The sequence below is a fragment of the Gavia stellata genome, chromosome 11 (genome assembly GCF_030936135.1).
Source record: "Gavia stellata isolate bGavSte3 chromosome 11, bGavSte3.hap2, whole genome shotgun sequence".
NCBI lineage: Eukaryota > Metazoa > Chordata > Aves > Gaviiformes > Gaviidae > Gavia > Gavia stellata.
The window spans coordinates 30,777,061-30,803,774 of record NC_082604.1 but is presented as its reverse complement, the minus strand read 5'-3'; the positions used below and the strand labels follow the sequence as shown (position 1 = coordinate 30,803,774).

Sequence of the window (26,714 nt, the reverse complement as noted above, 5' to 3'; positions counted from 1 at the left end):
TCCATACCTGCTATGATTAAAAGGCTCTCTATAAAGAGAGTCTCTTACAAAAAACATTCATGAATCTCATGGTGGGGTTTTGAGTCTTTTCTTGACTGTGTCTGACAGATGGGTGTATTCAGCAGCACTGCTGTGCAGGTAAGCGTAGGGTCAAAGCAACAGGCAGAAGAACAGAGTGCTGTGGATCCCTAGTCTGAAGCGTTACAAGTCGTCTTGGACACCACGATACCCTGCTTCACACCAGGAATTCAGTGAGAAAGGCCAATTCACAGGCATTTCTCAGCACGATGTGGATCTGGCTTCTTCACTATTCCATAATCAATTTTCCTCCAGTCACTCTCACCAGAGGGAATGTAACAACACCGTACAGCTGTAGAAGATGAAACTGAAAACAGAAAGTATAATAATACGGGGGGGCTTGTAGAGAGACTTTCCCAGCCTACAATTCTTTGTACTCCAGGGACCTCCTGAGACAAAGGTTCCATCTCCACATTTAACTCTTCCTGAGGGATGCCTCCTCCATGAAGCTGTCCAGTTGTTTATTGGATCACAACGTCCCTTCCATAGTCTAACTTCATGTTGTGGGAAGAACCTCCTTTGTTCTGATCCTGCTACCTCTCCTTTCATTCGATGCCTCCTAGTTCTCGCCTGCAAGGAAGAATAGACAGCCAGTCCTATCCCCTCTTCCCCATGATACCTAATTTCATAGGTTCTCTCATATCTCCTCTCAGTTGTCTCTTTTTTTTTAGCCTGAAGACCATTGATATATTCAGCCATTCCTCATACAGTTGCTTCACCTTTATTTGAAGTTTTTTCAACCTTCCCCACTATGCTCTGAGATGGGATGGACAGAGCGGCAGTGTTCAGGGTACAGGCACGCTGCCCTAGCCATTTATTCTAACTGCAAAGTTCATTAGCTACAAAGACATGGATGAACCACAACCTGATCGGTCACTGCTGTGAATCCCACAGGTATTGTTTTGTAGAGAGCAAGACGATTTCTCATACAGAACATCATCTTCAAACACTGGCTCCAAACAAATAGTAAATGAAGCCTCATTTCTAGAAAATCAAATGAATTTCTGCATCTCTGATACAATATAAAATTGGTACCCACGGAAAGGAGAGGGACATACTCTATTTAAAGCCAGCTATGTGATGAAAAAACTCAATTAAAACTTCAGCATATGTATCTATTTACGTGCTGAAATATGTCCTATACCTGTAATCCTTGCCTTGAATCTCTCTTGTACAGAAACTGCACAGCCTGTATAATTTAATCATGTAGAAATATTCACAGTGAGTAACCAAATCTGTTTCTACTTGTGAAGTAAAAGGGCTTTTAACCCCCTGTTCATGGCACCAACTACCCAGCTGTGATCTCTTGTCTAACAAAGGTGATGCGGTGACTTAAGAGTCACAGATAAACAGGTCTGGGAGGCATCTCTGTAGCTTCCCTTTGTATGCAAAGGCAGTGCAAATAACAGTTAAGTAATTTGTAAGACGTCTGTGTAACCTGTTCTTAAACATCTCTAAGTTCAGAGATACAACATCTTCTGCACTTTATAACACTGCTAACAGTTCTAAAAGTTACCTTAATAGGTAATTGTGCACCCCCCTGGTACCAGCAGGCTGTTCTCTTCCCTGTGGGCTTACGGAAAAAGTCTTCCTCTTCACAGCAAACTTTTACACATTTGGAGGCTCCTATCATGTTTCAATCCTCACCTCTGACAAAACAAAAAATTTTTACTCTTTCATCATAACCGATGTTCTTTCACAACTCAGTATTCGTCTCGTCCTCCTGCAAGCTTCTCCTACAACTTTCCAGAAGCTGAACACTGGACTTGTGACTTCAACACAGGTTACAATTTCTATTCAGTCGAGCTGAGTAGCTCATAACTCCTCTTCTTAAAGCTCCCCATCCATACATGAGTGCAAATGCTATTTATTCATCTTTTTGCAGAAGTTCAATTTAGCTGTGTTTGGCACAGTGCTATGAAAGAGATACGAAAGGCAAGAGAGACTTGAAAGGCAAAAATACTTTTTAAAAGAACTAGTCTTTTAAAACTCAAAAAGAAAAAACTGTTTCCCAAAGGAGGAAATAAGAGGGATCGGAGAAGTTTGAGGGATTCAGATCAACTGATATGCTTCTTAAGAAATTCCTAAAACAAATTTTCACAAACCAGCTTGCAGAATGGATGCCTCAAGGCTTCTAGTTCATCAACATTATTTGCCACATCTCTTCCCTAAAATTTTCCTCCTGAAATAATGATTCTGTGGCCTGTGCTTTCATAAAATGTATTCTATGTGCTCTGCATCTACACTTGAGATATCTGAAGAACTTAAAGTATTCAGAAGCACTAAAAGCTGGTGAGCAATATGTAGAGATGTTAAATAGTTAGATTTAGGTAATAAGAGTTACATTAATAAAAGCAAAGCAGCCTCAGTGATACATTGTGCAAGATGGTAAGAAATTATAAAAAAAACCTCTTTAGAAACAGCTGTCTCTCCCACCTGTTCTACGGCATTGCTAGGAAATTTGAGAGTACCCTTTATATCCCCACCCACTGATGCAACATCTTACACGTATTCTTTCATCTGTGGTTAGCAGCTGTCCTGCACCTCATCTCACATTTGTCTTGGTTTATTTATATGAAGCCTTTGGGAACATGGAATGTTTCTCATCAGCATTCGACAAAGGGATGGGTAGCGGCATAGTGTACAATTTTGATACATTAATAAACAGAATACATAAATCTTTGTGGAAGACTTGGGATAAGAAATAAAGACAGGAAGCTATGATACCTAACAACAGAAACAATGGGTCCTTCAGGAGCCAGTGCTTCTAAGATGCCCAACTACATGGTGGTTTTCTAACATGAGCTAATATACAGTAGATACTGAGACAAGGCGCACACATTTCATCTTGTGATCTGGGCTGCGTTTGCACCTTGGCCTTGGGCTGTACTGAACAAGCGTAAATGAACTGGAAGCGGCAGCTCAGCTGATCTAGCATTTTAAAGTGCCAACAACAGTGTTCCTAAATCTATTCGGTTATGGTTAACATCTGAGGCCCTCCCCCAGCGTTTAATTTCAAGGGAATCACACTTCTCTCCAGTGTCAGTTCTGCAGTAATTGGAGAGTTCTCTCTCTGTTTTTACTGAGTGAAGTGTCCAGTAAAATCAAGGAGAGGGACTGATCGAAGCTGGTTGTAACAGAGAAAGATGCAACAGGCCAGGGGTAGTCCTGGGAGAGAAGTCACAGGTGAAGAGAGTTCAATACTAGGCAGGGACAGAAAGATGACGGCGAGAGCGGAACCACGAACAGGGAGAACCGAGTGTGTTAAGAGACCTCAGTAGTCCTGACCAACTTCACCACCACACTCAGCTTTAGTGTGTACAAATGTCAACTGTTACACAGAGGCAGAAATCCTAGTATCCTAAAGGAAAAATACTAGTACCGTTTGTAAAACCTCAGCGATGCACGTTATCTGAAGCTTCATTATTCACCCATAAAAACTGGCCGCTCAGCGACTGGTTGACTAGGGTGCTGAGAGCACGGCAACTTTGACATTGCGTGGCATTGTTTCGGCTCAGAGTTTACATTAAAAATCCCCACACAGGTTCTTTAACAACTCGGATTACAACATGTGGAGTGTGTGCATGAGATTTTTGAGCCCACGAATTTCAACTTCGGCCTGACAGAACTGGTGCCCCTGCATGGCTACACTATAGGCAGCTGGAGCTCTCTTTATTGATTGTCTCCAATAAATAGACTGCAAGAAGGCTGAGGGTGCCGGCCCGGCGGCAGCGCCCGGCCCGCAGCGCTCCCTCCCGCCGCTCGCCCGGCCGAGCCCGCCGCCGCGGCGGAGCCGGCAGCAGGCCGCAGCCCGGCCGGGGCAGCGGCGGGCGGCAGAGGCCCCGCAGGGCCGAGCCCGCGGAAGCCCGGGCTGAGCGCGGCCCCCCGGGCCGGGGAGCCCCGGGCCGGCCCAGCCCCTGCGGGCAGGTCGGGCCAAGAAGGCGGCGGGACCTCCCGCAGGCGGAGCCGCAGCCCGCGCCCTCGGCCCGCCCGCGCGGGCTGGGGCCGTCACCCGGGGAGGCGCCGCGGCTGCCCTCGCCCGGCCCCTCCTTCCCGCCCCCGGCCTCGCTCCTCCCGCCCCCGCCGGGCCGACTCGCTCCCGAGCAGGGGGTGGCGGCTGCGGCCTCTGCGCGGGGCCGGGCGGAGCGCGCCCGGACCCCCGCGGCCCGGCCCGGCCCGGCCCGGCTCCCGCCGGGTGCCGTGGCGAGAGGCGCGCGGGAAGCGGCCGCCTGAGGAGGCGGCGGCGGGGGGCCCCGCCAGGCCGCGGCCCGACTGGGCAGCGCGAGCGGGCCCCGGGAGGGCCCCCCCCCCCCGGCTCCGGCCCGGGCCCTCCTCCCCCCCCCGGCTCCGGCCCGGGCCCTCCTCCCCCCCCCCCCCCGGCCCGGGCCCTCCTCCCCCCCCCCCGGCCCGGGCCCTCCGGCGCGGCGGCTGCCTCCCGCCTCCGCGCTCGCTCTGCCCGTCCCCACCCACGCCGCGTTCTCATCTCCTCGTTGTAGGGAAACGCTGTAAACCAGAGTTCACAAGGCGGCTTGTTCTTAGAAGAAAACAAAACGAACACCCCCCACCCTAACACAAGGTCTGAGTTTTTACAGAACGTTGCCTGTGATTCTGGCCATCGCGGTTTGAAGAACTAAAAGGCAGCTGGTGGGGGACACCGGCATCGCTGATGACAGAGGGAAGCGTAAGCTGTACGGACCGGGGGGGAAAAGCGTAAGAAAGATGTTAACTGAAGTACCACGCTGAAAATCCCACTGTGGGGACGCCCTCCCCACAGAGCTCTGTGCAAACTGGCGTGGGCAGCGAGACTCCCAGGAGCAATGCGCAGACGCCGCTCGCCCAGAAGCAAACATGGGCACCGGGATCCTTTGCGGGTGGGCCGTTGTCGGTGCCGCCTGAGCTGGCTTTCCGAACTCTGGCAGAGAAACCAGAAGGCCCATCAGCGGGACTGCTACATTAACTTGTCATCTGGGAAAGCCAGAGTGCTGACATGCTTCCTCTCAAATGACTGGGGGTTCAGTCCAACACAATCTCAGGAAACCCCTCCCTGACGAACAGTTTTATTACAGCTCTTAGATTCTAACAATGCTCGGGAGCGGCAATCTGCACAGAGGACTGCTGACCAGCTTGGAAGGAAGGAGAGATACCTTCCAAGATGTGAGTTGGCATCATTAGGAACAACCTGAATGACCTTCATAAGCAAACACACATTAGGTGTTTCTGCCAAAGAAACTTGATTAATATTCCCGAGTAAATACGCCGTGAATTAACAAACAAGTTCCTCAAAACAGGGTCAGAAGCCAATACACTTTGCATTTCTGTGCGGTAAAGGGTTCCAGAGCTTTTTTTATGTAAACACAAGATACTGTTAGAAGCAATCTAACAATTAATTAGAACAAATTATGTAAGGGAATGATTTGAGGAAGAGTATTAAAATTAATTAATAGTAACAGTTGCATTGGGTCTTAAATCACCCATGTCATGTACCAGGACGGTAAAGACCAGATACTCAAAATACAAGCCCAGGATGTTTAGGTGTCATGGCTTGTTCCTAGGAAAGAAGACAGGTACTTTCTTAATGCAGAATTTAAGAAACTTCCCAAGTAAGGGATCAGACTGAAAATAACACACTATTTCAGTCCCCAAAACAGAACTTAACAGCAAATGGACTTGGTGCTAACTCTCCTGCTTAGGGGTAACTCTGTGAAACAAACGGTAACAAAACATTTGTGTTAGTGAATTATGAACTACAAGGTGCCACTAAAAGGAACAAGTAATGGTGGCACTGGGGAGCATGTTGTAAGCATTGAGTAGAACTGTGACCATTACTAACGGCCATAACAACTACCAATAAACTGAAACATAATGGTAAAATAACCCATTTCATTCGCTAAGTGCTAATTATTTAATTCAAAACGTATGCCTTTTGCACAGAATAGTACATCCGTACCTTTATTCCAATCAGTGTTACACAGTTCCCTGGGAAGCACAGACTAAAATCCTCCAAAGAGAAAGAAGAAACAATTTAATAAACCAATAGGCATCCAAAATCTTTAAGCTCATTTATATTTGTTTTTCATGTACAAGATCAAAGAAATAAAAAAAAACAGAATCAAACCCCGGATACAACAGTTTGATCTGATTGCTTTTGATACATACAATCTGTTGCAAGGTACTCAAAATTAAAAACAAATGGTCACGCATGTCACATTACAAAATGAAAAAAAGTAAATAAAAAAGTTAAAGTACTAGCATGTACATGGATGTAGTATATTAGGAAACAAGTTTATTTGAACACCCATATTTTTCTGTAGTGAAAATAGACATTTTAATCCTTCCCTTCCCCCAAACAGCATTTGTTCTCAAAAAGTCAAACTCAATCCCTCCCCAAGTTACATTCTAAGAGTATTACCAGAATACAAACTGTAATTAACAACGTCCCATTACTTCTGTATCACCAAGACTTAGGTATGCCACCCTCAGTGATGGTCAACAGCAAAACTGTCCCGCCGGCACATTTATTGTATTTATACTACAAGTAGACAGTGTACATTTAGTAAAGTAAATGTTCAAAACCTGAAATAGTACAGTGAAATATTGTCAGCAATAAATTTAGCTTCATAAGAATTACATATGCTTTGAATACTTAAAAGTTCTGCCATAAGCCTGTTTAAAGCCAGAAAGTTTTTAAAAAAGAGAACTTTAAAAAATAGATTTTATTGTTGCTGCACTTCATCTGATATATCCTCTCCATTACAAAAATGAAAAGCTTACAGTGAAAAGAATCAATTTTTACTTAACCATGATTTGGTTCATGACTGAGTAAAGATCTGACCTAAGACTCTGGCAGTTGTTTTACACTGGAAGTAATGTTTCACATGGCCGCCTCCTGTCCCAGATCTGCTGCTGGTTTATTATGGAAGTAATATGGAAATATAGTTCCTGATTTTTTTACCTTTTTAAGGTCTTTGCACCAAGGCACTGAACCACCTGAAACACCAATGAAGAGGAATCAAGTTTGTAGCTTCACAATTCTGATAAACATCTTATGTGACTTTACTAGAAAATGCCATCAGTTTTCGTTGGAAGAAGTATGGCCTTCAGCTGGTGAAAATCCGTGTAGCCAAATGGAAGTCAACACAGGTTAGCTAATTCACGCCAGCTGAGAACCTGATCTGCTTGGAATACCTTTTATTACGACAAAACTTAAATTTACAATAGTACAGACTTACTAGCAAATGAACAAACTGCATTTTCTAAACGTAATCTAATGATGAGCAGTATCAGCTGAATCATACCAGAGCTCAGATCTGCAGCTCCTGTGAATTGTTCTAGCACCAACGGCTTTCAGTTCGTTTGGCCACTCACGCAGCGCTGACGAGCTGGCCTTACAAGTTGGCATCCCAACCAGACGCCAAAAAATCTCCAATTCTTTTACCAAAGTCAGTCATGTCACTAAAGAAAAAAGCCTTAGGACCACCTGTTTTTCATTTAGGCCGACAACCTGAAGAAGTCGTTAAAAGAGAGAGATTAATCCTAAGTACAGTAATATTGGTCAGCCCTGCCCGGTCCCCTGTTTGTTGAAAAGAAATTCTGCTATCTCAACAGTTAGCGCTAGCAAAAATAATTAAAAACACCAACAAATTACCCCTCCAAAAGAACAAAAGAAACACAATGCCCATTCGGTAATTAAATTCTGTGCAGACTTTGCTGTCACATCTCATTTTCTGTTAAAAAAAAACCCAAAACAAAACATAAAAAGAGCTACTTTTCCCTATGTAATAAAACTGCATGACTGTAGGTCTTTGCCTTCCATTTCCTTTTACAAAATTTCGGGGTGTGTGCTTTTTATTTTCCATCTTCTGATATCATGTACACCCAGCAGTTCATCACTGACAAGGTAGTTCACTCTATTCATTTCTTCTGTTATGTTTTTTACTGAACACTGGTGATTCGGCTTCTGTGTATCCCTATCTGCAGCCACCCTTCCTGGCAAGAATCTACATTTGTTACATCATCATTTGTCTTCCAAACCTGCTTCATATTCCCATCACTTCATCTCGGACCTTTTCACCTACCTTCACCCAACCAGATGGCAAAAAGTCTTTAGTGATCAATATTCTGGTGCGTTGGTAAGATCTTGTTAAGTGTTATTAGACCTGGCAAACACACACTTACACTGAGTGCTACATCTCTTCCTCTCTCTACATAGCCTGGATTAAGCTTAGAGAAAAGACTTAATGCCTTTCATAAAAAGACGTATTTTTCAATATAAAAAGCTTAAATTCATAGGTTATAAATAATATAATTTCAAAATATTTAAGAATTTTAGGACTTCATTTGCATTTCAGGGGAACTGCAAGCTTAATGTCCTTGATGCCTTCTCAGTCCCAAACCTCTGATAAAGAAGTATTTGTAGGATATAAAATAGGTAGAAATACACAGAACACGCCCTGTGCCCTGTACACCGATTACAGTAAGTGAAAGACTTAAGAACTAAGCAACTTTACCAGACAAGCTACAATACTGCTTTAGCATTGCCCTGATAAAGTTACCATCTTTTTTCATGTATACAACTACATGTATTTTGACATTGTCAGTTAAAAACATTACTGAAAACAGTACGAGCAAGGTTTTTTCCCCGCTACGTATGACATTAACAAGTTGTGCCACATTCTTCAGACCTGATTTTAAAAGCATGTTTTTGCATTTAAGGTATTTGCCACAGATTTTATATATACAAAAAATTGTTTGTTCATGTGTTAAGTTACAAAACTGTAGTGCTTAATATAATAAAAATCTAAGGTATTTTAAAAAATGCTTGTTTATAATACATTGCTTTGTTTTTAAAAGGCAGCAGTCAGTACCAGTCTGGTTTATTCTGCAACAATATTGTAGTGTGAAGACGTTGCTAAACAATTCTGGTACTTTCAGATTGGAAGTATTTATTTTCTGAAAACTATACAGTAATATACCAAAAAAGGAAACTGCAATAGTACTGTTTATGCCTTTACAAATATATAATGAGAATTATTACGGCTGATATAGATCAGATTTTATCTGTATTCCATACAGCACAGTTAGTTACTAAGAATGAAAAAAAGATTTTTAAAGCTTAAGTAAGTTGATAAAAAAAGCTTCTGATACTGTTGTCATAAACATAGTAATAAAACTGCTCTCATGGTCGGATGCTGTGCAGTTTTTTGAACCAAGTGACCTAGTAGTTAGCTTTTGTGATCCACGAAGGGTTTGTGATGTTAATCAATACCCAGGAAATCAGCCAGGGACATGCACAAACATCATCCACTTTCTGTCCTTGGAAGTGAAACATTTCTGCCTGGTCTGAAAAGGTGAAGAAGTATACAGGTGTGTAAAGTAGTGTGCTTTTTTTAAAGAGGAAGAAATATATATGCATATATGTATTTTTATATCTATCTATCTATCTATGTATTTTATGTTTAAATTAGTGTCAATCAAATCCAGGCAGAGATTAAACTGACCATAGAGATGATGTAACCAAAGTCATTAAGGCAGTAAGTTGTATCTCTTGAGGATTTTCAGATATTCTACCTCTATCTCAAGAGGAAAAAGAAACGTTGAATAGCATTGTCGGCCCAATCAGCACTGAATGATTACAGCCAGGTAAGGAAAGGCTCATTTTTGTTGAGTACTGATTCCACATCATTGAGAATAGGGATCAAGTCTTCTGACTCTAGAGTCCCAAGGTCAACATTGGTTCCTGGAAGACAGTCGAGGAAATCAGGGAAACGTGTTTGTTGTGGATTTATGTTCATTGTTGTCTGTGCTATAGTTTCTCCTAGGAAAAGTAAAGAAGAACTGAAATACCAAACTCCTCTTGTGGATAATTTAAAACAACACAATTGATATAAAAATCAGACTCCCCCTTTCCCATAAGCACTTGTGAGCATTCCTATCCTCTACAAACGTTACTTCAAAACAGTATTTCCTTACAGATGCATATTCTTGTAAGAGTTAATTTCATATCCTTGCTTTGCACTCAAAAGCACAAAAGGCCCTTTCCAGCAGTGTTCAAAGTAATCAGCATCTGACCTTCCACTTAGGAGGTATGATTTCAAAGTTCACTGGTCTGCACAGGGAGCAATGCAACTGAGCCTTACGTAAACCCTCTGTCCTGCTCTCTGCACAAGGGTGAATGCTGTCCATAGGGCATACTTGAAAAGTGTTTTACAGCAATTTAGCTCTGCAATATTATATTACTTTTTTCATAAATTAATAACAACAAGCATGAAGATCTTTAATAGAGAAACCTTTCTCTCTCTGCATCATCTGGAACTTCTGATGACTTCAAAAGGAAGCTTAGGTGAGGAAGTGCTGAGAGTTTCACTCTCTGGAAAAAACCTCGTTGATTTCCTATGTTTTATTTCAGTATTTTAAACACCATGAGGACACCGATATAAAAATAAATACATACCAAAACCTAAATTAGCTAAACACATTCTGTTTAAAGGCAAATCCAACTTTGCCATTTTAAGAGACTAATTAATGAGACTGATTTCCCAGAGTTAAAAACCACAGTGATTTGTACCAAGAATGTAACCCAAGACCAGATTTTTACTCCTCCTAGCTTGGACTATGGTATGAAAACACAAATTAAGGGTCACATTTTACAATTTTTACTTATTTTGTTTAATATCAGTCTAAGGTAGAAAGGTAGAATCAGGACCTAAGTTAAAGCTGAGAACCTTCTAGGCACTAAGTACCTTTTAGGCATTTTCCCCCCCAGTAATGCAATTAAAAAACATTACTGGTTATAACACAAACTTATGAATAACATTATACTTTAAGCTAAATCAGAGTATTCTACCTGTATCCATCTCATCTACGTTGCTGAGGAAATCTTCAGGTGTCGTTGGTATACTGTAGCACCCTAATCCCAAGCCACTGTCTGTACTCTGTTCCCTGGAATGGTATGGCCCGCTATAAATTGAAACATGAAAAAGCCTCAGTAAAGATGTTCTGTTAGACATAGTCCCTGCTCATGGTGTTTGAAAAAAGACAGCAAAGTAGGTTAGATATTAAATACTGAGTCATTAAGCCTCATTCTCAACTGTTGGCCACTAACTTGGTCATATTACATCAGCCCAAACACAAAGCAACTGAAGTGAGGCCACTTGTAAATTTTGAAATACACACATGTATATGTAACTGTCTAGCCAAAAGCAGTTCTGATAGCCTAAAAAACCTGAGTTTATTTATACCCAGGTAACGTACCTATTCTACCTAGAGTCTTCTGCATACACCTACATTACAATTAAAACCACCTGTTACCATTTGTTTGATTTTTCTAAGATTCCTTCTTGAAGTATAAACTGTAAGATTTCGGGTCAGCCACTCGGCCGTACCCCCTGTTCACAGTAAGTACAAAAGAAGATATAGGAAACTACTTGAGAGAGACAGCTTTAAAAGTGTAGAGAAGGCAACAGAACCAATTGCCTAATGAAGAAGACATGAACTTGCCTGTTCAAGAAAGGATCGGATCCATTATTTGTAATAGGCCTCATGTCTTGTGTCATGGCAGGTGTATTCACAGCTGTCTGAACTGGGGCCATGTTTTCTGAGTCCATGGGAAGTTGTCTGCATAGAGCAGCTTCCTGAAAAGGCAAATAAATATAAGGGAAGGGTTATTCCAACAGCTCAGAAGTACTGCAGTCTTGTAACAAGCAAACATGTAATATATACACATCTTATTTAGGCAAGTAATTCTAAACAATGTAACTGATGACTATTTGTTTACACTGGTGTGAAGAAAATCATGATGTAGACAGACAGCATCTTTCATACCCACCTGTGCCAGCTTAAACCGCTGCGGAATCTACCTTTCAGTTACTACCACGTCCAGAAGCCAGCCCCATCGTTTGGCCAGCAGGCAGATGTGTTTGAGGACTTTCTAATCAGCTTCACGCTCAACCAGAGAGCCTGTCTGCCTGTTTAAACTAGCCTCACTCTTTTTGCGTGATGCAGATCACGAAATGCTCATAGAAATGGCTCTGCTGGCAGAGCTGTCACGTTGGCAACCTCTAGTGAGAGGCAGTGGCAGACGGCCAGGGGAAAGTCAGACCCTGAACAAGCACAGCCACCTGCAGAACGACTGCACCCCTATAGCCTTGCTGGCCACAGAGACAGTCCCTACAAAATCAAATTACCTATGTTACAACTTAGGACCACTTGTGTGTCACCTCATCATAAAACACTGACAGGCATGCACATTACAACTGATTACTGACAGCCTGTCCACACTTCACGGGCCAGCTCCAAACTCCAGTTGGGGGTTTTCACATGCGTACTAGAGCTGTGTAACACTCAAATTACAATTTCAGTTTACTGTTCCGTGAGGCCAAGTTCTCTGAGAGCTGGAGTAGCAATAATAAAGCAGTTTGAAACCTACAGACTCAAATTTAATCTCCCATGTATCTGTTTCTAACAGCTTACCTGAATGAAATTGCTCTCAGTTTAAACTGGTGCAAAAGAGAGCAAAATCAGGCATCAAAACTATGTGAGTTGCTACTAGATGACATAATTTGCTATATACCAAAGCAGAAGAATATCACTTGCAACCATAAAGTAGTTAACATGTTAGAAGAAAAACATTGGAACCAAGACTTTGACCCAATAATCTTCAGAATGAGCCCTCTGCCTAATAATAAGCATCTACCTAATGACCTGTCTCACGTACAGTGTCTTTAGGATGACAGGATGAGTAATTAGAGCCAAAGAAAACTTGTTTCAGAACTCTTCCTGAAAGATAAATTCTTCTGGCATTATCTCCGTGAAACAACCATGACATCTAGTGGTACAGAGGTCTATACAAAGGTTGGCTGGCTCCATGGGGACGTTCCAAACAAATAACCTAAGACCTTAAAATAATAAAGCTGTATCTGTTTTTTACCTAGTTTACTCAACCTTATTATTGGTTTTTTTAAATGAAATAAGCAAAGGAAATATTTCATTTAAAACCTAGTAGAAAACTTTTCTCCACTGAATCAGTCATTCATTCTCCCAAGTACAGAAAAGATTAATATGTTTTTGAGGCTAGAATATGATGTTTTACTATGTTTTCAATTGAGTTCTTCATTGAGGAGGACCGGTCTGGTCTCTTCATGAATAATGTAACAATTATTCATTGAGAATTAACATATATTGATGCCCATTAACGCAGTGTTTCCTTTACAATCAAATTATCAATATATTCACTGACAAATAATAATTTACATTAGATGGTGTCACTAGTTAGTAAGTGTTAAGATTAAAGAGTCTGAAGATTCTTAACAGCTTATGTATGATACCTTATGTATGTCATTACATTCATCAAGTGACAATTCTAATGGTGATGTTTCTATTAGTAATTAAATCAGCTGGAGTCTGTAAAAATGTACACACCTCAGGAAATGGGCAGACTGGCTTTTTTAACTGTCTACATGAATCATGGAATCATAGAATCGTTTAGGTTGGAAAAGACCTTTAAGATCATCAAGTCCAACCATTAACCTAACCCTGCTAAGTCCACCACTAACCCATGTCCCTAAGCGCCTCATCAACATGTCTCCAGCGATGGTGACTCCACCACCTCCCTGGGCAGCCTGTTCCAGTGTTCCACCACTCTCCCAGGAAAGACATTTTTCCTAATATCCAGCCTGAACCTCCCCTGGCGCAACTTGAGGCCATTTCCTCTAGTCCTGTCACTTGTCACTTGAGAGAAGAGACCAACACCCACCTCCCCACAACCCCCTTTCAGGTAATTGTAGAGAGCGATGAGGTCTCCCCTCAGCCTCCTCCTCTCCAGACTGAACAACCCCAGCTCCCTCAGCCGCTCCTCGTAAGACTTGTGCTCCAGACCCCTCACCAGCTCCGTCGCCCTTCTCTGGACACGCTCCAGCACCTCAATGTCCTTCTTGGAGTGAGGAACCCAAAACTGAACACAGCATTTGAGGTGCAGCCTCACCAGCGCCGAGTACAGGGGCACAATCACCTCCCTACTCCTGCTGGCCACACCATTTCTGATACAGGCCAGGATGCCGTTGGCCTTCTTGGCCACCTGGGCACACTGCTGGCTCATATTCAGGTGGCTGTCAATCAACACCCCCAGGTCCTTTTCTGTGGGGGAGCTTTCCAGCCACTCGTCCCCAAGCCTGCAGCGTTGCCTGGGGTTGTTGTGGCCAAAGTGTAGGACCCGGCACTTTGCCTTGTTGAACCTCATACAATTGGCCTCGGCCCATCGATCCAGCCTGTCCAGATCCCCCTGCAGAGCCCTCCTGCCCTCCAGCAGATCAACACACCCGCCCAACTTGGTGTCATCCGCAAGCTTACTGAGGGTGCCATTGATCCCCTTGTCCAGCTCATTGAGAAAGACATTAAACAAAACTGGTCCCAGTATCGAGCCCTGGGGAACACCTCTTGTGACCGGTTGCCAACTGGATTTAACTCCGTTCACCACAACCCTTTGGGCCTGGCCATCCAGCCAGGTTTTACCCAGCGAAGACTGCGCCCACCCAAGCCATGAGCAGTCAGTTTCTCCAGGAGAATGCTGTGGGAAACGGTGTCAAGGGCTTTACTAAAGTCTAGGTAAACTATTTCCACGGCATTTCTCTCATCCACGAAGTGGGTCACTTTGTCACAGAAGGAGATCAGGACTGGGCCTGATCGCCTGGTTGTCCTGTACGTGCCGCGTGATTGCACTCAAGATGATCGGCTCCATAATCTTTCCCGGCCCCGAGCTCAGGATGACAGGCCTGTAGTTTCCCGGATTCTCCTTCTGGCCCTTCTTGAAGATGGGCGTCACATTTGCTAACCTCCAGTCTGCTGGGACCTCCCCGGTTAGCCAGGACTGCCGGTAGAAGATTCTGAAAGTATTTTTTAAAATATAAGAATAGCAACTGCAGCAACACAAGCAAGGCTAATACTAAAAAGACAGCCAGCAAGAAAAAGAAAAGAGACAGTAAGAAAGAAATACAGAAAGAGAAAGGAAAAGAGAAAAAAAGGAAGACAGATAAAATGAGGCAAGATATACTTAGGTAGGATTTTTTTTTGAAGTCCAATCCAGCAATGAAGTTCATTTTTTTGATACTTGGGCAGTGCATTTTCAAATCTCACTGGACATCGTTCTACACTAATAAAGATAAGATCAGAACAGGGGAGAGGGGAAAAAGAAAAAGAAAAAAAAAGCCTTTCCCCTAGTTTGCCAACATGTAAAATACATGTTGGTTGTCATTCTGGTTGCCGTGATTTCTAAAAATCAAATGCTATTACTAAAAATAAAATAACTGAGAACATCCTGTTCAAGATCCAAGTATTTGCGTCTTTCAGAATATTGTGACTAAATCCTAATTTGATGGAAATTATTTGCTACTTTGCACATGCGTTAGTGCACTGAAAATACTGCCCCAATACCATCTTTTTTTACTGCAAGTGTGATCAAACATTGGAACAGGTTTCCCAGAGGGGTTGTGGAGTCTCCATCCTTTGAGGTATTCAAAACCCAACTGGATGCAGCCCTGAGCAACCTGCTGTAGTTGACCTTGCTTTGAGCAGGGGAGTTGGACTAGACAATCTCTAGAGGTCCCTTCCAACCTCAACTATCCTGTGACTCTATGAATCAAGGAATAACCATGTGCATGCATACATCCTTCTCTACAAGATTTTGCTTTTCTGTTTTGCACAATCATCTTCTTAATAATTTCTTGCCAGCTGTCATGCCATTTTTTTTCAATTATCAGATTGAAATTCAATTGTATTGCTCAATACAACTGCACTGTATCAAACATAAGCCTGAAAATTTCTTGCCTGTAGGAGGGAGGAAAACCTTTCCTGTATCCAGCAACTTCTCAATGGATCATATAGTACAAATCAGTGTCTCAACTTGTTGGGGACTGTATATGGGTGTGTTGGGGGGGCAGCGGAGAGCTTGCCAAGCTCCCTGCTCATTAAAGAGAAAAACTGAACTAAAAATATGCTGCCCAGAAAAATATTAAATCTGAAAAGTTGATAATAACAATTAAGCAGAGATGACAAAGGCTAACAACCAACTGTTCTACCAGAGAGCAGTGCCAAAGAAAATCTATGAAGGAAAAGTCATGCACCTGTAGAGAAGAAAGGCCATTATATAAGGGTGTATTTGTTGCCAATTAGTAGGTGGATTCACAGCAAGAGTTCTGAAACTCTTTTGATTAAAAATGCCAGATGCCTAGCAGGGATGATATTCTAGAGCCTTGTGTTTCCACAACAGATAATGACGTATTGACAGCCTGAAGTTCTAACCGAGTAATTAATTTTACATAATTGTTCTCACTATACTGCCAAAGACAGCTTATTTCTGAGACTATTAAACTCTATTACTCTGAAAGACTTGTATTCACTCCACTGCTTTCCACAGCTGTTGTAGGAGTACTGTATCTAAGACAAAAGATGTGTACGAAGAAAGCGAGGAAAGGTTTCCAAACACCACTGAAAAATCTGTACAATTCCATGGAAATGTTTTTAAACATAGACAGAGATAAATCTCTTCTTTATGGAACACGTTTAATTAAATGATCACAGGAAACATGATGCTTTTCTCATTCTTCATGTCGTGCCTTCTTTCTTTGAGCTCATTACAGAAGCACAAACACACCTCTCCTCCCTCAAGTCTATGATTCCTCTGGTAGCTTTCCAAAACAGCAAAACACAAAGCACTAGTAGAGATTTCTGAACCTCCAACTACTTAAAAAATGCAGTTGCACATAAAATCAAAGCACACTGAAAAAAACATAGTGTTGTTCACAAAGGGAGTTTCATATCTTTAACCCTCCATGAAATAAATATTCTTCCTCTCACACTGAACTGCACAGAAAGAGGCAGAAATTTCCTTACAGCTTTTCATTTCTCTTACAGACTGACTCAGAAAAATGCCCAGCCAAATAGTACTGAAAAGAGCAGAGAATTTCTTACATCTACTGCTGCTGGCTTGTTCCATCTGGCAAAACCAACCAGCCAAAACTGCACCTGTATTACCTAAATTTAGGTTAATACAGATACACAGACTTCGTTTTAAGGACACTCCTCCCAGAACAGCTTAAGTTCCAAGATGAGGTTTATCTAACATGGAGTAAGCCACTCAGCTACCAAGGTCAGTACATTTTTTCTGAGTGCTGAAAGCCCTGGGCACAATGTGCAAACTCTCTATTGCATATACTGTATAACTGCTCTGAGCACGCTTAGGAGTCCAGTTCTAACCTCTGCTTGTTTCACGCTACACTAGAAGAAGAACTTTCTGATAACGCAATGTCTGTGCCACTTCAATGAACAGCTACAACTGTACTTGGGACAACTAGTTGTAGCTAACAGGAGCAAAGTGACAACAGAACAGGTTTTATTGTGGGCTAGATGCCCGAGCGCATGCCACGGGCCAGCTTGTATGGGCCAAGCTGAAACCTGTGCTACTTCAATGTCACCGTTACGGGCCTTCTAACCTCAGGGTAGCCTACACTTGCTGCAACCATACCTTCTTTTTACAGAATAGACACAGGCACTGCCTTCCTCCAGAAAGACACAAAGATTTTTCTGTATCATATTGTAAGGGGGAAAAACCTAAACCACCGGTAACTTCGGTAACTTACTCCCCATTTCCACGGTAATTTAATTTCCAGAAGTAGCTCAAAATAGACTATTAACAAAGTGAGAACAAGGGCTCAGAGACTGCATTACTGCTATGCATCAGGCTGTTTATCCTATGGTCAGTAAGATGAATACTCAGCCATTTGAGAAGGATTTTTGTTGAACTTGAAGGTTTTTCACTGAACTGCTTTCCACAAATGGGAAAGCATTGCAAAATGTCTATTCTTTCCAGGGGACTGGACTTACTGCTCCCGCACAAAGTGCTGTGAATTTCACATGTATCTGCAGCCCTTAATGCTGGCTGGCTTCTGTCCTGCAGCTGACCTGTGCAATCAGGGAATTCAGACAGCGATCTCTTTGGAAAACATGGTGCCAAGTACTGTTTGGTCCAACAAGGACAGATTCATACCCAGGTTTATTGATCATGTTCCCAGATACGGTAACTGGCCCTCCTAACCACTAACTGCAGCGGGGCCAACAGTCCATTCCAGGAATGTTTAATCTACTACATGATTTAGACAGGCCTTGCAAAGCAAGACAATTTGTGAGCTGAACAGCCTCCAGCACCCTAAAGAAAGACTTACACTGGCATTTACAACACCTAAGTTCCTGTCCCTTCTTTGTTGCAAGAAACACTACATTTATTATGAAGTTATGTGATCTACTCTCACCTGGGGAATGGCGCAGCCCCTCCCGTGTCCTTATTTCAATATATTGCATGTTGCTTGTAATATTAACTCAACGTGTACTCTATAATACGGAACAACAGACTCCTGCAGACTGGAGTCAGAGTTAGGCTGGGGAAGCAAACAGACTACTGGCTCTACCATACGTTGAAGTGTGCTCCTCCTCTGCTGCTGCCTGATGCAGGTGATTTGTTCAGAAGTCACATTACAATTTTAGCACTGCTACAGATGTTAGACTTCTTTGCTTCTCTGATATTATTATAGTAATGGATAGATTACACACTCGCAAAAGCTGTATGACAGCCTGTTATGTCCTGTTCTCTATTCTGAGCACTCTTCTTAAAAAGAATAGTCAGGAATCTCCTACCCGAGGTTAAAAAGTCTGGCAAAAAATACCAGAGACCTCTGGCAGCCCTGTGAATGGCAATGTTACAGTTGCAAGCTACAAGAATAGCCTTAGCTATTCTAATTAGCTCTTAGCTCTCAAATGCAGGAGTACCTCGTGTTTGCCAGCAGAGACAATCCTTAGCATTTAGTTCAAAAAGGACCAAATGCCCATAATGATCTGCTTGGCACTACAGCGTATGCCATTTTAAAAACCCCGAGGGGATTTTCAAAATAAATAACAAAACAAAATAAATTAAAAAAACCCCACAGTACTCTGACATCACAAAGGCATGTCAAAAAGCTGCATCAGTGGTTATTAGCAAAAATCTTCAAAAGCTTCAAAGCGTTGCAGCGAGTTGAATTATTCACTGCCTCTGAACACAGTTCTGATGTAAACCCCTTTTTAGCTGTATGCCAGATGAATCTAGAAATTCATTGTCACATCTCTTGGAACCCTCCTTGGCAGAACTGAGCTCCATGCTTAGTCGCCAAACAGTCATTTCCAGCTGGGGGAGACGAATGAGGGCATTTTTTATAGTGAGTTTACATTGCTCGTCACTGCAATTCCTTTTCTGCCAGTCCTGCTACTTAGGGTGGAAGGTGAGACATCAAGATACTGCCCATACCATCAATAAATCAGACTATGGGACAGCCTGTGCAGTGGAAAAAGCACAGCAAGGAATTTTTCTGTGCAGGCTGTAGCAGGCCAGTAAGGTTCTACTCAGCAAGGACAAATCAGTGCTATATCTTCCTCTGCATCCCCATACAGGGGCTCCTACAGCCTCTTTTGAGACCCTGTATCTTTCTGTGCACATATTCTGGAATAGGACTGGGGGATCAGAAAGGAACCTCTGCGTAGTGTTGCCTTTTTGTGACTATCCCCACCCTTCCAAACAAGGTGCAAGAAGGCGCTTGTGCACACAGAGAAGTGCTGGGACATCTTCCCTGCAGGACCCCTTCAGAGATTTCTTACTGACATCACCTCTAACTACTTCCATTTCCAAGAAGCTCTTAAGCAGCAAGTAGATTCTTCCTTTTCCTTTGGAAAGCTGACAAAAACAAATCACTAAGACAGAAAATTAACTCTTTCCAGAACGACAAAACTGAGTAAGGAAACATTTAAATAGAAGCTGTCATACTGGTTTTCTGAAATCCTGCCCTTCTTGCATGTACTCAGTCTGCAGTTCTAGAGGCTTTACCAACTAAATGAGGAGGCGGAGAAAGGAGGAAACAAATTCCCTAAGCAGAGTTCTTCCAAAACTGCGTATTCCTCCCGGCTGGGTGTGCTGCTCCACCCGAGCAGCTGCAGCCAGAAATGGTTGTGGGGAGCCAGCAGCTGCTGCCAGGCTGAAAGGAGGTTTGTGACCCGCTAAAAGAATTCCTCCCCTCTCGCTCAAACTCTCGGCACCTCCTCGCAGTTGCTAGCAGCAGTGTGCGCACTTACTCAGCGTTTTTCCCTTAATAGGCTGCACTAGAAAAGCAAAAGCAGCAGTGAAGGGTCAGGGCAGGAATAACTGTACTTGAACACTGACCACTCCAGAGGGATTTGACGCATTCTTCTTAGCTGCCAGGGTTCAGGAGTACTCAGGTTACTGGCAGGAAGTTCACAAAGTTCTGTTCGGAAGGATGGATTTTGCATCTTGCTTTCCTTGGGTGGGAAATACTTTGTTCCCTAAGGGCTACACCAGTTCTGAAAACTTTAGTAATGCAAAGTGATACTGTCCTGTTTTATATAATGTGGAGCTCAAACAAACACCATAGGTGCAGGGTAGTACTGGGCATAATAAGTCGGAGGCTTGATTAAGTACGGCACAGCTGCAGAGTGTTGTGCATGTATTAGTTTCAAAGTAAACCACAGTCAGCAGAGCAAGGAAACCAGCCCTTGTGTTAATGGCACAACTGTTCTGAAGCTTAATTTGCTCTTGTCCTGAAGCAAGAACAGAGCCAAAGAGAGTAAAAATAGCTAAACACGTTATTAACACGATGACAATTATGACTAAGCTCATGCCAGACATCCCCACTCTCTTCCCACACCCATCTCTATTATGTTCTGAGCTCTTGACAGTAAAGGGGAAGGTACGCAAAAGACTTGAGATCACTGCTAAGGTCAGAGACCACCACCTTGAACATAGTTCTGCTGGCACAGGTAATGTATCATAATTAAGGGTGATGGAAAGTGAACGTGGGCACAAGACATTGGTGTCGGTACAGTTTCCAGACTCAGGTCTGAACCATGAAAGTCAAATTCAGCCCAGACATGAGCAGGTAAAAAAACTCAGAAACTTCAGTGGAATCATATCTGCCTTTCACCCCTGTTCAGCAAGAGCGCTGAGCACTTGCTTAACTTTGAGCATTTACATATACTCACCAAAGACGACGGGAATAATCTCATGCAAAGATAGCCAAGTGTTGCTGCAGGAGCTATAAATGCACATATTTTTAATGCTTTTTTTTTTCAAATGCAGCTAGATGGTGCTGTACAGTTTCAAAATGTATTAATGAATTTTTGTTAATTACTTTTGTTAAGCAATTATTTGTTTAAGTTCTTATATATATTTAGAGGAAGGAGGTAAAAGAGTAAAAAATATAAATGAAACAAATATATTGTTGTCAGGTGTTTTTACAAATATTCTCACTAATGTTTTTGCAATTCTTGTGTCATACATCCATTTTCATTTTGTTATCAATTCCTCTTTTACAAAAGCCTTCTACTACATGATAGTATGTACATCCATCCTACATTTGGTCTTTCTGTCTGCACAAGGTGAAGTTACTAAGGTTCCAATGGTGTAACTGGAGAGAAATTTGACCTACATATAGTTTGTACATGGGAAGAAAAGTACAATCATATTCTTGTCGTTAGAAGTCTGTATTAGTCTAAAGACCCACATCAAACTGCATTTTTTTAATATGAAGAAAAAACCCACTTTCAATACAATTCTAATAATCTTTAATTTGGTGAGCGATTGCAATAATGTCTATTATTACTTTGTAAAATGCAATTAAAATTATTTGTTCTGAAATAAAAGCACGGAAAAAGAGCACCTCAAATTCTCAATCATTAAAAACATTAAAGACCTTTTCTTCCATTAATTTTACTGAGATAATTAAAAAAAAACCCAAAACAATGTATTTAGCAAAACCAACATTCAAAGGCTGCAGAGAGAAAACCAAAAAGCTGGCCATTAATTGGAGGTTTTCATGACTGCTGCCTCTAAAAGATGACAAATCTGTTGTGAGCACATCTCCCCTCTGGCAAATCTGCTCTGATCATCCAGACCTCTATTTCAGACCTAAAGGTTTTAAAGATGTATGTGTCCCTTTCTTTGTTACCCACAAAGTCTTCTAGAGGTCATTGAGATGCTCCAGTCTGTTTTCATCACTAATGTGTTTTCTCTCAGTCATTCTCCTCCAGACTTGGAAGAAAAAGTGCATCGCTCCTCACTTACTGCAACCAGTCAGGCTATGACATACACTCTGCTACTTTACAGAGGGCATCTAAGTGTGAGGATTTTTCTTAGGCTTCTTTTTGCATTTTACACAAGTCACTAACATTTCAAAACATTACAGCAACGTATGGTTCTCTGATACATCATCATCAAAGTTCACCAATTGGTGTCATTAGCCCAGTAACAAACGTGCTTCTGCCTGCTGCAAAGAAATGTCATACTGTATTTCTAAATACAGTATAAACGTTACCACAAATTATGGTACAATCCCAAAGGCAAAAGGACTGAAGGCATGAAATCATAATTCCACAAAATTATTATTTCCACAGAGGACGGAAGTAAGGATGGGCAACCTGGGAGGAATACAGAGACAATTGTCCGAGCACGCAGGGATGAGGTCAGGAAAGCTAAAGCCCAGCTGGAATTGAACCTGGCCGGGGGACTCAAAGACAACAAGAAGGGCTTCTGTAAGTACCTAGGTGACAACAGGAAGGCTAGGGAAAATGTGGGCCCACTGCTTTTCCTATGAGGAAAGGCTGAGAGAGCTGGGACTGTTCAGCCCGGGGAAGAGAAGGCTCAGGGGGATCTCATCAATGTGTACAAATACCTGCAGGGAGGGCGTAAAGAAGATGGAGCCCGGCTCTTCCCAGCGGTGCCCAGTGACAGGACCAGAGGCGATGGGCACAACGTGAAACACCAGAGGTTCCCTCTGAACATCGGGAAACACTTTGTCACTGTGAGGGTGACCCAGCACCAGCACAGGTTGCCCAGGGAGGTGGTGGAGTCTCCGTCCTTAGAGGTATTCAGAAGCCATCTGGACATGGTCCTGGGCAACCGGCTCTGGGTGACCCTGCTTGAACAGGGGGGTTGGACCAGATGACCTCCAGAGGTCCCTGCCAACCTCAACTGTTCTGGGACTCTGTGATTTTGTGAAAGTTACCATTTTTAAAGGTGCTTAGAATTATAACTGCAGCATTTACAAGGCCACCGATAATGGTGTTATTCTTGATAAAATGTACTTCGTTCAACACTGTTCCTGAGAGAAATAAGTTGTTTATTTTCTCTAAGGAAGCTGACTAATATGCCATGCAAAACACAACATCACCAGTGGAGTTGTCCGTAACAGAAGAAACACGATCGTTAAACTTTTTGTTTCCTTAAGGCAGAGTAAAGGAAGTTACGTATCTATTTTGTACAATATGAGTCATTATATAGAGCTGAAACTTAAGAAATAGAATAATAAACAAAACATCCACAAAGAACCATCTCTGGCAAGTCTTCAAATCAGAGGTATTGATGTAAGATGTGAGTGTGATTTTATTTTAATTCAAAGGCAAAGGGTGCAAGTTATAGAGTTGGGATCAGAGTCAAGAACAACTCCGTATGTTCTGCCTTTGTCTTCAGTGAAGCATGAACATGGTATGCTATGCAAACCGAGTTAAACTGAGAATTAATCAGTGATAGTTGCTCTAGATTTATAAACAGATGCAGAACAGAATTTGGTCCTTACACTACTATTATAGCTGGTAAGAAAGACACCAGGCCTGTAACTCCTGACAGATGGCCACTTTGTGTTCTCTTCAATGCTAGCTTAGAGAAAAAAAAAAGAGATGTTCTATTTATATAAGCTTGTTGGTTACTCTTACCTAAAACAATGGTTAATCTTGACATAAAGTAACAGAGCCACTAATTGTACCTGGGAAAAATTTGGATGCATTGAACTAAAGGCTCTTGAACAAAGTAAAAGAGTATCCTTGGCATTACCTGTCGCAGTAACTCCTCCTGACGCATCCTAATTCGCTCCCTCTCCATCTGGATTCTCTGGAGCCTCAACTTCTGCTGCTGCTGTTGCTGTGTCGTCAGTGCACTGGGCAGGTTCAACAGCCCTGGCTGCTGGGGAGTCTGGGGAGGACGAGTCTGCTGCGACATGGCTGTGCTGGGTGTTATTTGGTGCTGGTGATTCATGACTGTGGGAAAGAAAATAAATCATGGCTGGTTAAGTAGAATTGTACTTTAAGAGAACAGGGGACCTAGGACACAGTGAGTACAGAGTTCTTAGAATTACTGTATTTCAAATGACCGAGATAAGTACTCCATCTGGTACTAGTAATTACTTAATAAATTATTTTTAATATTTTATATTATTTAGAATACAACAAGTATTTATATTCATCTGGTATGTTCAAATATTTACCTAACGATATGTAGTAAATGACATGCAAGGTTTTTTAATTGAAAATTGCTCTACAAATGTGTGCCTATAATATGCAGTAAGCTAGTAAAAATGTTTTCAATCTTAACATTTTCTTTGACAGATCTAAATTAACTATTGTAAGAATAATTACCAGCATAAATAACGAGCACGGTGTGTGTTTTCCATTACTATGAAGGAGATACACACTTCTTTAAATGACACGCAGATGAGAGATGCTCCAGTTCCAGTTAAGAAGCAAACGTCATAGGAGGTCCTGTTCCCTGGCAGGCTGTAGCCTTCCTGTATTATCATGGACGAGTCACAATCTCTGTGTACTCATCTATAAATGAGGGTTAATATTATTCTTACATTTTGCAGAAGTGTTTTAGCACTCCTTACCTCACAGGCACTCACACATTACAGCAATGAAAAGCAGCTTGAGAACTGTAACTGAAGGAAAAAAGTGCATCTAATGAGATCCAGCGACAAGACGGACTGTCAGAAGTGGAGTCCCCCAGGGCTCGATACTGGGACCAGTTTTGTTTAATGTCTTTCTCAATGAGCTGGACAAGGGGATCAATGGCACCCTCAGTAAGTTTGCAGATGACACCAAGTTGGGCGGGTGTGTTGATCTGCTGGAGGGCAGGAAGGCTCTGCAGAGGGATCTGGACAGGCTGGACCGATGGGCCGAGGCCAATTGTATGAGGTTCAACAAGGCCAAGTGCCGGGTCCTACACTTTGGCCACAACCACCCCATGCAACGCTGCAGGCTTGGGGACGAGTGGCTGGAAAGCTGCCCTGCAGAAAAGGACCTGGGGGTGTTGATTGACAGCCACCTGAATATGAGCCAGCAGTGTGCCCAGGTGGCCAAGAAGGCCAACGGCATCCTGGCCTGTATCAGAAATGGTGTGGGCAGCAGGAGTAGGGAGGGGATCGTGCCCCTGTACTCGGCGCTGGTGAGGCCGCACCTCGAATGCTGTGTCGAGTTTTGGGCCCCTCACTCCAAGAAGGACATTGAGGTGCTGGAGCGTTTCCAGAGAAGGGCGACGGAGCTGGTGAGGGGTCTGGAGCACAAGTCTTACGAGGAGCGGCTGAGGGAGCTGGGGGTGTTCAGTCTGGAGAAGAGGAGGCTGAGGGGAGACCTCATCGCTCTCTACAGCTACCTGAAAGGGGGTTGTGGTGAGGTGGGTGTTGGTCTCTTCTCCCAAGTGACAAGTGACAGGACAAGAGGAAATGGCCTCAAGTTGCACCAGGGGAGGTTCAGGCTGGATATTAGGAAAAATGTCTTTCCTGGGAGAGTGGTGGAACACTGGAACAGGCTGCCTGGGGAGGTGGTGGAGTCACCATCACTGGAGGTGTTCCAGGACCGTGTGGACGTGGCACTGTGGGACATGGTTTAGTGGGCATGGTGGGGTTGGGTTGGTGGTTGGACTTGATGGTCTTACAGGTCTTTTCCAACCTTAGTTATTCAGTGATGTTACAAAAGCAGCACAATAAAAAGACACCAGAAACCATCAGAAGCTACATCTTTCCATAACATCCTTAACATACTTTCACTGACTTTTTCAAAGCAGGTGAAATGCAAGAAAAAGATCACACAGAATCACTAAGGTTGGAAAACACCGAGGATAATTAACTTGAATCTGTATCACATTCATAAAAAAGCAAAGCAGTGAGAATCACCACAACTTTTCTTGATAGATGTCTTTGTCTCTTTTGAACAAACACTGCCCTTTTTTCCAAATGGCCTCAGCCATTCCGTGTTTCAGGGTGCAGTCAATGTAAAGTTAGCTATCTGAGTCCACAGTATGAGAATTACTATCAACAGCAAAACAGTGTAATTGCAAGTTACCAACAGAATCATACCAGTTTCATTATCAAACTCAGCAAAAATCTTTATCAGTCTTGCACTGAAAGAACTGCCCAAACTCACTGCTGCTTTAAACAGTTACATCAGGCAAGAATCAAGTTTAATGAGTTCTTAAATGCAAGCCTGTGTAAAATTAATCCAAAAAAGATGCCAAGTTCAGGCCTGGCATAACTCCTCCCAGGAGTTACACAAGTCAGGTAAGGCTGAATTTACAACTCATGGTTTCATTTGCAAATGAAAAAGGTCTAATAAATTAGAGATTAAGGTGTCTGATTTTAGACCTGATTTAACACAACAGAGGGGTTTGTAACTCTCGTGAATTCTGGACACCCAAGCACCGTATTGTATAGCTAATATCTTACAAAGAAAACCAAACAGTCTTTTGCACATTTGATTAACATCTGAAACCTTATCTGTTGGGGTAT

General features: G+C 42.6%; 1 protein-coding gene across 1 annotated transcript in view; it reads right to left on the bottom strand.

Annotated features, from left to right (window-relative positions):
- Positions 1-6,118: 6,118 nt before the first annotated feature.
- The window catches only part of WWTR1 (WW domain containing transcription regulator 1), an 86,429-nt gene continuing 65,833 nt past the window's right edge, over positions 6,119-26,714 (bottom strand). The window contains exons 3-6 of the mRNA XM_059822692.1: positions 23,990-24,192; positions 11,575-11,708; positions 10,922-11,034; positions 6,119-9,892 (exon numbers count right to left, since the gene is read on the bottom strand). Coding sequence (XP_059678675.1) covers positions 9,708-9,892; positions 10,922-11,034; positions 11,575-11,708; positions 23,990-24,192 — 635 coding nt within the window. The 3' untranslated portion in view covers positions 6,119-9,707. The remainder of the gene's footprint in view (positions 9,893-10,921; positions 11,035-11,574; positions 11,709-23,989; positions 24,193-26,714) is intronic.